The sequence below is a fragment of the Thermobia domestica genome, chromosome 6, assembly GCF_964235325.1.
Source record: "Thermobia domestica chromosome 6, izTheDome1.hap1.1, whole genome shotgun sequence".
Lineage (NCBI taxonomy): Eukaryota > Metazoa > Arthropoda > Insecta > Zygentoma > Lepismatidae > Thermobia > Thermobia domestica.
This window is the reverse complement of record NC_137459.1, coordinates 18388916-18401611: the sequence shown is the minus strand read 5'-3', so window position 1 is coordinate 18401611 and position 12696 is coordinate 18388916. Positions and strand designations below refer to the sequence as shown.

The 12696-nt window shown below is 41.3% G+C and overlaps 1 protein-coding gene across 2 annotated transcripts in view; it reads right to left on the bottom strand.

Moving 5' to 3' along the window:
- The window catches only part of LOC145687640 (uncharacterized), a 76603-nt gene that overhangs the window by 26049 nt on the left and 37858 nt on the right, over window positions 1–12696 (bottom strand). For both annotated transcript variants that reach the window (XM_081761105.1, XM_081761104.1), the window contains exons 2-3: window positions 10500–10684; window positions 5130–5315 (exon numbers count right to left, since the gene is read on the bottom strand). In XM_081761105.1, coding sequence (XP_081617231.1) covers window positions 5130–5315; window positions 10500–10684 — 371 coding nt within the window. The remainder of the gene's footprint in view (window positions 1–5129; window positions 5316–10499; window positions 10685–12696) is intronic.

The window sequence follows — 12696 nt, the reverse complement described above, 5'->3', positions numbered from 1 at the left end:
ACGTTTGACAGTGTATGCTGCCAGATCTTGCTCACCACCGCAGCTTCTAACGTGTTTATGGCCTTTACTTTAGGACATTTAAGTGGGTCTAGTCCTTAAACACTACCGTCTATCACTAAGCACGCCAGTAACAATGTTCACGCTTCTAATGTGGCCAGAGCAGAGATGTTCACCCTCGCGAGGGTGGCCCTCTCGAGGGCATCCTCACCCTCAAGTTCCCTCGCCCACAGTGACGCGAGGGCGAGGGAGCGCGAGGGCGAGGACAAGTTTTGGCCGCGAGGGCGAGGACAAGCTTCGATGGCGAGGGTGAGGGTGCGCGAGGGCGAGAACAAGCTTCGATGGCGAGGGTGAGGGTGAGCGAGGTCGAGGAAAAGCTTCGACGAAGAGGGTGAGGGTGCGCGAGGGCGAGGACAAGTTTCGGCAGCGAGGGCGAGGGTGCGCGAGGGCGAGGACAAGCTTCGATGGCGAGGGTGAGGGTGCGCGAGGGCGAGGAAAAGCTTCGACGAAGAGGGCGAGGGTGAACGAGGGTGAGGACCAAGTGTTACTGCGGGAGCGAGGGTGCACGATGGCTAGAGACAACTTCCTTCAGGAGAACGAGGGCACGCGAGGGAGGAGGACAAGCTTCCTTAAAAGCAACTGTTTTGGAGTTTGCTGTTTGACCTCTTTTGGAGAGAGGCAAAATTTAAAATATCATCTGCCATGTCCCCTAGATGAAAAGTTAGTGTCATAGCAAGGTTATACATTAATCGTATTTTTCCTTTCAATTAATTGCAGTAGACAGTTTCTCGTGTGTACGTACATAATTATTAAAAATAATAACGCAAATAAGAATAATATTTGATTTTTCCCATGAAAGTTTCCGGGTAGAAATAGCGCTACATTAAGAAGTAAGTATGCCTCATTGTTGCCCTCCCTGCGCTGGAGACGTTTTAGATAAGAAGTGTCTACTACACTGTCATGTTTAAAGAGTGTTGGTAGACAGACAGACAGTCACTCACGTCATTCTCACGTGCCTCCTGGAGGCGCTAAGCTCTGAGCGTGCCATTTAGGGAGGAACGGTGGCTCAGCGATAGAGAAATTACCTTTGTTCGAAGGGTCGCATGTTCGATTCCCGTCCAAGTAAGTTCGTGGTGGAGGACATCGTGTTCGTGGGTTTTCTGGGGATTCTCCAGTTTCCTACCACATTCTCATTCAACTATTTCTTTCATCATTCACTTCTGTCTCCTTTAGCATTTAGCTTGCATAATCGTGGAATCTTAAACTAAAGATTTCATTTTTCATTTGCCTTTACGTATTTGTAGTGTAAGGAATCCTTGAGACAACGTTTGAAAGATATCATTTCATAATTGTGGGAATTACTGAAAATAAACTTTCCAACAATGATAGCTGCCAAAAATGAACCAAGAGCAAAGTGATAAAGTGCACAAATTGGCCCCTAGGGTAGTTTCTTAAGACAAAGTTTCATATTTATGGCAATTATTGAAAAAAAATTAAAAAAAATAACATTGTTAAGGTAGGACAAATGTATCTCTATTAGTGGTGAATATTAACAATATTTGAGCATCGAAATTAACCTTACAAGCACATTGACACATTTCAGTTTATATTTTAAAATACCAATTAACTTAGATTCACATTCAAATCAATGAAGTCATTCATGTTATAGGTTAGAGTGGGTATATATTTCCGAGTGATAATTCAACAATAGTGTTCTGAAGTATTTTATTTGTTTGCTGACGGAGTTTCAAAATTAAGCTCTTTAGATCTTTCCCTTTGAATTTGTTCAAATTCCTCAGTTACGTTACATGCATCAGGGATGGCCAACGTGTTGACTGTCAAATTCTGACAGATAGTCCGCGGCAGTCACTCTACCGCCACTCATCAAACCTTGATTTCACCCTCACCCTCATGAGAGCCGCCCTTGTGTGGCTGAATACTTATGCTTGCATCGTAGTTCAAGGAACATTTTGAAGTAAAGGCATTGGATACTGTTGATAAATAATGTAAACGTCACTATCGACCGAGATCTCCATTGTAACAGTTGTTCCATTTTAGGTGTTCCACAGTAAGTTATACGATGATATGTTTGGTTTCCTTTCTTTAGGACGTATGTAAGCAAGGGCGGATCCAGGACGGACTTCTGGTGGGGGTGGTGGGTTGTAATACTGCTACTTAGAGCTACTTTTAAGAGCTCCAAACTCTGGGATGCGTTTTATTTGTATATATAAAATAAAGAAGTTTCCTCTTCTGGGGGGGAAGCGATCGCCCCGATCGCCCCCCTGGATCCGCCACTGACGATAAGGAAATAATTCAACAAATAGGTTGAATAATTGATGCTCTGATCCTCACGAAGGAGGCCCCCTCGAGGTCTCCTCACCCTCAATTACCCTCGCCCTCAATGATATGAGGGCGAGGGTGCGCGAGGGCGAGGACAAGCTTCGATGGCGAGGGTGAGGGTGCGCGAGGGCGAGGAAAAGCTTCGACAAAAAGGGCGAGGGTGTGCGAGGGCGAGGAGAAGCTTCGATTGCGAGGGTTAGGGTGCGCGAGGGCGAGGGCAAGCTTCGATGGCGAGGGTGAGGGTGCGCGAGGGCGAGGACAAGCTTCGACGGCGAGGGCGAGGGTGCGTGAGGGCGAGGACAAGTTTCGACAGCGAGGGCGAGGGTGAACGAGGGCGACGGCCAACTACTACTGCGAGGGCGAGGGTGAGTGTGGTCGAAGTAAAATGAACATCTATGGGCAAGAGACATTTTTTATTCCAGGTCAATGGAAGCAGATGCAAAGGTACACGTGTCACCAGTTCAACGTTTGAGCAGACGCCGTCAAACCGTCCACGCCTGTTACAGTACTCAAGAGTCGAGATAATACTGCGGACTACGCAGTATCGTCCGTTACTTTAATGCAGACATTATCTCTGTTATCATATAGCATGGTGCATTCTCTGGTCGTCGATGTGTAAGACCTCTTTTGGGCAATTATTTTGTACTTGCGTCAGTGTTATAAGATACCCTGCACGCGCCTTAATTTTGCAGTATGATGAGTCGGTTTCCCCTAGACTGACTATGCAGCATCACGTCACATGCAGTCATCTGTTGGTGAGTCAGTCAGACGTTGGTGAGGCTTAGTGACTTTCACTACACGTTTTCTGTTTACTTTTATTTGCTCCACTATCTGAGTGCTGCGAAAAACACCCTTTTACGCACAAAACGTGGAAATAGGGGCACGAAACGGCCCGAAACATTCATTAGTCGATGAGAAAGGAAGGACCTCGAAATTCGGTAGTGACGGAGCAGTGGGTCATTTTCGTCCCACTTTCGAGGCCCATTTAGATCCTCTTCCAGTGACGCACAAAACGTCGAAATAAGCGCACAAAAGGGTACGCGATGTGAAATTAACGACCTCGAAATTCGATAGCGGCATAACTCTTGGTCATTTTCGTCCCATCTTGGAAGCCTATTTTGACCCACTTCCGGTGACGCACAAAACGTGAAAATACGCGCTCAAAACGGCAAGAAACTAAGAAACTAGCACTAAACGATGCGAAAGAAGCGACCTCGAAATTCGTTGGTAGCGGATGGAAGTAGACACACAAAAGGCACAAAACCATGTGAAGGAAACGATCTCAAAATTCGTTGGTGGCGGAACAGCAATACATTTTTCCGTCATATTTGTAGGCCCATTTTGACCCACTTCCGGTGATGCACAAAATGTGGGAATAGGCGCACAAAGCGACACAAAACACGCACAAAAGATGCAAAACAATGTACCTCGAAATTCGTTGGTAGCAGAACAAGTTAATGACACCGAACCAGCTCCGTTGAAACGAGTCCATAGGCTGGGTTCGAGTCAGCCCAACTGAGCCGATGGCTCAAACCGGCTCAGTTGGGGTAAGCAATCAGCTCGGTCCGGTTCAGCTCGTGTGAGCCATCGGCTCGAGCTGGCTCGTTTGGGTGAGCTGTTGGCTCTGCTCATTTCTCGGTTCGGTTCGAAAAGCTTGAATCGTTGACAACCCTAAATCCGGGTCGAGCAGTTTTGAACATGTTTAGCCGGAGTCCTATAACTTTTAACAATTTTTGGCTCGAGCCCGAATACTTTCTCTTCCTGAACTCAAACCTAGAACCTCGTGACCGATGTCCTTGCCTCCTGAAGATTTCTTGACGACCGAGATCGACAGCCAACTACTTTTTAGTATTCAGATACAAACCGCCTATATTCCATGTTTATATACGGTGTTAAAATAATAATTAGTTATAGTAGTAGTAGTAGTATCATTGATAATTATATTGTCTATGTAGGATTTTTGAAGAGAGTAGTACTTGGAACTACACAAAGATTTATCTCGAAATGGCTCGTTTTGGCTCGACTCGACTCGAAACTCGATCCGAATTCGAGTCGAGTTGGGAGAAATTTTTCGAGCCGAGTTCTCGAGTCGAGCTCAAAGATGTCTGCTTCGAGTCGAGTCGAGTCGAGTTTTAAAGAAAACTCGCTTGAATTCGCTCGTGCCCATCAATATTGTATGCATGACGGGCATATAGAGTTCCTTCGAGGGGGTAGAACCATAAACATAATCTGTTTAAAAATACTTAGTTTCACGGCTTTCTTCCCAAGGGGGCGAAGGGATGGTAGTTATCCAGCAGTTCTTATAAGTACCTTATTTGAAATATGTAAAACAGTAACAAGTGGCCAACACAATACACACACATCTTCTTATTTTCAGTTTTAATTGCTGATTTCAAGTGCAAATAACAATTACAATAAACAATTAAATGTTTCAATTGCACCCTTAGCGATTGACAATTAACAATTAAATGTTTCAATTGCCTGGTGACCAATTAACAATTAACAATTGACGAAAATTTAAATGCAAATTTTATGATTGAATTCAATTGCAATTGAAATTAATTGTCAATTACAAATTGAAATCAATTGCAATTAATTTTCAGAGCAATTACTTTCAATTGATTGATCAATTGCAATTGATTTCAATTGATTTTGCCCAACATTGGATACAACTACCCCTTGTTAGGAAACCAAGTTTGCCGTGAAAGATAGGTATATCTGCAACTTTTACTAATAAAACTTACATTTCTTACAGTTAATACATGTAATTAAATTACCCAGATTTCGTTTACCTTCCTTTTGTTTGAAACATTCCGGGCCAACGAAGCATTTTGGATGCAGTCTACAATTCGATGCCGATACAAGGAGTCGTACATTCGAAACCACTTATTTAAGCTCATTGTTGGCTTAAATACCGCTGTGATTATTTTCAGTTTTTCTTCTGGTGTCATTTCACTGTAGAATTTCTCTTCATACTTCTGAAAAATCATAAAACATGAAATATACATTTTGGAAGCATCGATGCAGGTAACAAATCAGTTATTGTTTAATTTACCGCTACCATTATTTTTTATTTTTATTTTTATTTTATTTATTTTTTTTTTCTTACCAACGCAAATGTCCTAGTCTTGAAGATAATACCGGGCGGGACAATAACGGGCGGCATGAAAACAATAAGGACAAATTGACATCATACCTCTTATGCTGTGGAAGCTAAGAAACAGAAAAAAAGGATAGTCCTCCAACGTTTATTATCAAAGTATTTGTATAAAACATTCTTATGTATTATGGAAAACGGTGGCTTTAAAGAAAATACAATGATTGTCAAGAAAGTTCTGGGTCTGAGTTTATAAATAATTTGTTAAACTTACCGACCAGAGCCTATTTCAACTGTGCCCCCTTCTGGCGCTGCTGTCGATGTGTTTTCCCGTACCCCCCTCGAAAGGGGAGGAACAAGTTACTACGTCCGAGATCTTTCAATTGTTGGATGCGGAAGCGTTGTCACAATGAATTATTTCACGGACTTCGCTGTGCACTGTCTTGTTAGCCATTCTAAGTACGATCTTCACTCATCAAGACCAAACGACTGAATGACAGTTTGGCAACACAGCTAAGGTTATTCACGTCTTTTCCTTAAGCAAATGGAGGGTTTCCTCCGTCAAAGGGTTGCGGGGGTAGGGCCGAAGTACAGTACATTTCGCATATTTTCCGAGCGCATACCTTAGATAGATAGGCTCTAATATATTAGCCTTAGGTCTTGGCAAAATAATCCCTTCGCCTATCTATGAACAGCTACCATGGAAAGAAGCAAAGAAAACTTCATTCGAAAGACTTCCCAGTATACATGTACCACAGTCATTTCAATTACAACAATATTTTCATGACACTTCCCTTTCAGAGGTATTTTTACATCACTAAAAATTGGGGAAAAATCATGGAGAAAGATTGAGCGATCGGTAGGTTGAATCAAAGTTTAGTGTCCCATTCATTAAGTATGGCTATATGAGACGTGGACCTACAGCTTAACGTGGAATCCGAACCACACGAAATGCTAACAGGAACCGAACAGAGATCTCCTGCGACGACAGGTTGGGTGAATATGTTGAATTTGGTAGAAGAAAGATAGTTGGTCTGGACAGATATTAGTCGACTGGTACTGCAGTATAGGACTTGCAATGAAATGCGTCAACAAGTCGAACATTGTGGCCTTAATTTGGATTTAAACGGCATCGGAAGTGTCACTGTTCATTTCAGCGACCCCGAAAACCAGGGCCTATTTAAGAGCAGTAAGGGACGGGCGACTGAAATCTGATAGGGGGCCCTTTGTGAATAGTCACGTGGAAAACACGAAGATCATATAACAAACACACAAACATATATAATACTGAACTCTAGTGAATAGGTATACTCTAGTTTGTATATTAAGTCGCATTTAGAATACAAATAATAGAAGGGAAAGTCACATATTGTAATAATAATAATAATAATAATAATAATATAAACTTACCTTATCCTAGTTTCCATGAACAGGAGACAGGTCACATTATTGTTTCTATTGAGAATAACTTATCTTCCTTGATTTGTTCATTTTTATTACATACAGTACACATTAAAATTAACTCTAACATAGTTGCTGGCATTTCGCTTCCATTTCCGTGAATCAATGTCGTTTCGAGAAAGAAATATCTGGAACCACTAATTACTTGTCATAGAAACATTTGCATTCAGTTTAGGAAGAAGTACGTTAAAATAAGCCTACTTGCATACACTGAATTGCTTTTCCCTTGCTTTCCGTGCAGTACACTTTGAAATTGTTTCAGAAAAGTCCAGTTCCCTAGTTATGTATGTTCTGACGATAGAATTGTTAAGAGCATTCATCTTCCTTTAACGCAATTCGTAGTGGGGTTTTGGTGAGTGACAATTTTGAGAATGTTCTTTCAGCCTAACAACTAGAAATAGGGTGCGTTAGATACTGACAAAGAGCAATAAATAAACATATTTGGAAAAACTGATTGCAAAACATTGTTATACATATAGCTTGTGCTTGTGTGTCTATATATACCTTGTGCAGTTTTATCTTGTGCTTCAAGCTGCGTTTTCATCATATACCTAAAGAAATGACTGATTTCATCTTTTATATTTTCACTTTCCACGTCCTCCTTGTTAACTATAATGAAGTGTTGAATAAGGTGGAAAATACAACAGACGTGTTCATATGCGGCATTCTTCACTTGATTTCGACAAGAAGTGTGTCGATAATAACAGAAAATGTCTCAACTTGGAGTTTCTTCCTTCGCGTTAAAAAAAAAAAGTCATCTTTACCGTCAGGGAACCATTTGGTTCTGCTTCTTTCAGGTGCATCATTGTCATTTGTTACTTTTTTTTTTTTGTATCTACATCTGTAACACTCCGTCAGCTTTATCTAATTTGTCTCTTAATGAGTCTCTTCCAGACTTTTTTTTATCAAATTAACTGCTGTTACAACATTCAAGCCAGTCTCTTGCAAGTAGTTACTGGTTTCAGTGCCGGATTTAGATTTGATAGGGCCCTAACCTATTGAAACAGGACTTTATACATCTTGTTTTCAAGCGACAAAATGTCACCAATTTTAGGTTCCAATAGATCCTATGTGCTATAGAGTTAATTTATAGACCTAATGGATGTCTAAATGGAAACAAGGGCCCTTTACAAGCAGGGCTGGGAAACAGGAGCTCCACTAAAAGCAAGGCTGAATAACAGGGGCCTCATTACAAGTGGGGCTGAGAAATATAGCCCTATTAATTGCTTCATAAAAGCCTAGTACCTAGCAATTGCTACTTGCTAGTACTAATTGCTTCATAGTACCTAGCAATACAAAACACCATTGCTGTATGTGTGTTTTATCTTATTTGCTTTTTCTTGTTATTTGGAATTACATTACAATCAGCTTGTTTTCTTTATTTTTGGGGGTCTTCCAAGTTAGTGGGACCCTAAGATATAGTTTATTTACCTAATACGTAAATACAGTACTGACTGGTTTCATTAAATTTTGGACATATTATCTTGACAGTTGATGTTTTAGGTGGCTACTGAACAATAGAAATTCTCATTTTCTTTTATTTGAAACCAAAAAAAAAAAGACGACTGAAATCATGTAGTATTATTGTTTCATTGACCTTACCTTCAAATAAGCTACAAGGTGTACAACTTTGCTTCCGCCGTTTTCCGATAGGTGGCTACAACGGTAAGTAGCGGTCGAAATAAACAGATCGCAGACGTCAGGCAGTTAGCTTGGACCTCAGTCAACATAACCACATTCAAACATTAGTCGATTTGTGTGTACATCGTAAAGTTGTTCTTGATTGAAAATGTCAGTTTACGAGCCAAATTCTCGCCATTTGCGGGAGGTTCTACTTTTTTGTTTTAATATGAAGAAAACTGCTGCTGAATCTCATAGAATGCTCTCAAGTACTTATGGTGAGGAAGCTATTAGTGAGAGAACGGTGACTTTAACGTCGAAGACCGGCATAGTGGTGGAAGACAAAGTTTTCGAAGATGCAGAATTGGAGACATTGCTAAGTGAAGACTCGCGTCAAACTCAAGAAGAATTGCACGATCATTGGGAGTGACACAGCAAGCCAATTCAAAACGGCTCAAAGCCATGGGTATGATTCAGAAAGAAGGAACTTGGGTCCCGTATGAGTTGAAACCAAGAGACGTTGAACGGCGTTTGTGTGTTTGTGAACAGTTGCTTCAGAGGCAAAAACGGAAGGGATTTCTGCATCGCATTGTGACCGGGGACGAAAAATGGGTTTATTACGATAACCCTAAACGCAAACAATCATGGGGATATCCCGGCCATGTTTCCACGTCGATGGCCAAACCAAATATTCATGACTCCAAGATCATGCTCTGCATTTGATGGGAGCAGCTCGGCGTCGTGTACTATGAGCTGTTAAAACCAAGTGAAACAATCACAGGTGATGGTTATTGAACGCAATTAATGCGTTTGAGCCGAGCATTGAAGAACAAACGGCCGCAATACAGCGAGAGGCACGACAAAGTGATTGTGCAGCACGACAACGCTCGACCCCACGTTGCAAAAGTGGCCAAAACGTACCTGGAAACGTTAAGATGGGAAGTCCTATCCCACCCGCAGTACTCTCCAGACATCGCTCCCTCTGATTATCACCTGTTTCGATCAATGGCGCATGACCTGGCTGACCAAGACTTCCGATCTTATGAAGAAGTCAAAAAGTGGATCGATTCGTGGATCGCCTCCAAAGATGAAATATTTTGTAGACGCGGCATTTGTACGCTGCCCAAAAGATAGGAGAAAGTAGTGGCCAGCGATGGACAATACTTTGAATAACGCCTGGGTAAGCAATTTGTTTCATTAAAGCGTTATATTTTGGGGGAAAACGGCGGAAGCAAAGTTGTACACCTTATATATCACAACATAATACAAGGAATAAAAAATTCTTTTTACTTTTCTTATAAAAATTATCAAAAAAACTAACTTAATCTTAACCTGAAAACAAAATTCAAAGAAAACAAATTAAATGAGGAAGAATTGAATTGACAAGTCCTCTCAAGTCTTTTATTAATATGTATATAACATACTAAATCTTTGAAAGTCGATTAGAACGGAATGCGTAGGAAAAGCAAAGTAAAATTTCCAATTAGACAGGGGTCCCCTGAAGCTCGGGGCCCGGGAGCTACAGCCCCCTTAAATGGGCCCTGCCGAAAAACTATGGATTCGGCACTAATATCGGTCATTTTTGATGTTTTTAATATATCTTCCCCCCTTCTTTTCCCCTAAGTTGCACCGTCAGTGAATGCCAAAAAAAAATATTCTAAACCCGAACCACATCTATGTGGAAAATTTGATCTATATCGGTCGTTTGGTTTAAGAATTTATTAATTGAGTTGAGTTGATTTTAGTTTAGCGTCCCTTTCAGCAGAGAGGCTATATGAGACGTGGACCTACTGATTAACGTGGAATCCTAACCACATGAGCTCCCGCCGGGAATCGAACCCGGGTCTCCCACGCCAAAGGCGCGTATGCTAACCGCTTAGCCACGGAGGAGCTCAAGAATTTATTAAGTCACACATATAGTCAATTTCAATTTTATTTATCTAGATAGATAGATACGTAGGTAGATTCATATGGTTCTCTTTACCTGAGGCCTTCCATCTTCAACATTTCTCTTGTGAGCTGAACTTCTCTTTGTAGTATCATGACCCTTTCTGTCGGTACGTTTATATACTTCATGGACAATTCTAACTCCTCGAAAGTCACCATAGTTAAAATGCGGATGATCATCTGATTGTTTAGTTGAACCATTCAGCGCAGCAATAACTAAAACTGAGAAAAGAAAACAAATATCTATATATTAACAAAATTACCGATAGTCTACTTCAAACAGAAACATTTTTAACAATCTTTATTTTGAAAAAGGACATTCACTTAAATGAAACCAGATGAAGGTACCAGGTTGTATAAAAAGGATTGAGTATTTCGCGCACGATATGCCATTAGTGTCCCAAATCTTAGAGTATACGAGTTGCAGCGGGTCAGGTCAAACGTCATTTCACAACTGGCAAGTTGAAGCTAGTAGGGATCTAGATGTGCAAAAGGTGGTGAAATTCTTACTAGACGTAAGGCATTGCGGCGTGAAGAAACTTTGCGCAAAATTCCATGAAATGAAATGTTTTACGTCCCACGACTATGCCAACTAGGCTAAAGGAGACGGTGATGATGAAAAAGGAATGAAACGGTGGAATGAAAAAATTGGGAGGAAACGGGAGAACCCCGAGGAAACTCACGCACACGGTGTTTGTCCACCACAAAGTTCACTTGGCGGGAGCCGGGATCGAACCTTGGGACGCCATGCATCAGAGTTGAACGCTCTGCTACTGAGCCCTCGCAAAACTCCACTACCTTTTACAATTTTATTTTGATAAAGGCGCAATTGCTGCTGAGGAAATTTGTGATGTTTATGGACAATAAACAACAACAGATCAGAAGCAAATAGGGATGCACGCGAGACGAGAAGAGACGAGAAATGGAAAGGCTCGTCTCGGCTCGCAGCCTCAAATGTTGGTCTCGTCTCGTCTCACAAATGTGAAGTCTCGTCTCGCGTCTCGCATAAAATTTTGAGTCTCATCTCGCGTCTCGCGCGAGACTTTCTCGCATGGTCTCGCATATATTCTGGGTCAAACTTGTGCAATGTGTTATTCTATGGCTGTTAATGAATGATGATGTGATATTCTGTCCGAAGACAGGTATTTGATCTAAAAGTCCATTGGCAAGGTGAATCCATGGTGGTTTGGCATTGCTTTCCATGGGATGAATGTTCATAACATCCTAAGGAGACGGAACCTAGAGTTCATGGTATCCGAACTTGTATCCACTCCGCTCCAAATTAAAAGAAAAGTTGTGCTGGAATTTGATTGCTGGGCCATTAATTTTCGTCAAATTAATAGCATAATTTCCAGGAAAACCAGCATAAATTGTTGCTGGATCCAACATTGTTTTCCAGCTTAGAGTTCTCCAGCAATATTTTCCATTATGCCATGCGGGCATATTTTTGCCCCGAAAAAAAAGTCGCCAATGTAATTAGGATATAAAGAATATAACGTTTCTGCATATGTTTTTCTGAACTCATTGAACCAAACCCAGATCCTTTTACTATATGTTTTTTTAAGTTAGCTAGCTATGGTGTAGCTAGCACCCATTGCGAGGGCTACACCCTCTATTTGGGAAAGAGATTTATATTTATGGCGAGAAAAAAAATATTTTCTGTTGGGCAAAGAGACATTTATGAACTGTATTAAACCGCCATAAGTTTTATTTATTTATTTATTTTATTATACGTGAGAAGGTTCTGTTAGTGACAAGCGGGTTTACTGTGCATGATATGAAGGTGAGATATGGGCCGGTACGTGTGATGTGCTGAGGATACTGATGATGTTATAGTCCGGATGATTTGGAGGTACGGTATATTTATATAATGCGAAAAGCAGTGAGAGAGGTGTAAACGTGTGGTGATGGCTGTGAGTGTAGGGAGCGTCGCTGTAAACGGTTTCAAAAAATAAAGCGTGTTCGCTGTCATACCGTTGAGTTATATATTTAATACGAAGAGCTTCAATATGATAAAGAAGGTGCGGAAATGTGATGCGGTCGTACAATTCACGGGTTGGACTTGGTAATTTAATACGGTAGGCTAGGCGGAGAGCATGTCGTTCCATTATTAACAGCTTTTCGTAATGTTTTGCGCTTGCTGATATCCAGGAGGTAAAACCATATGTAAGTACGGGACGGAGGAAGACCTTGTAGGTGTTGATGAGCGTAGAAGAATGGAGACCCCACGTTGT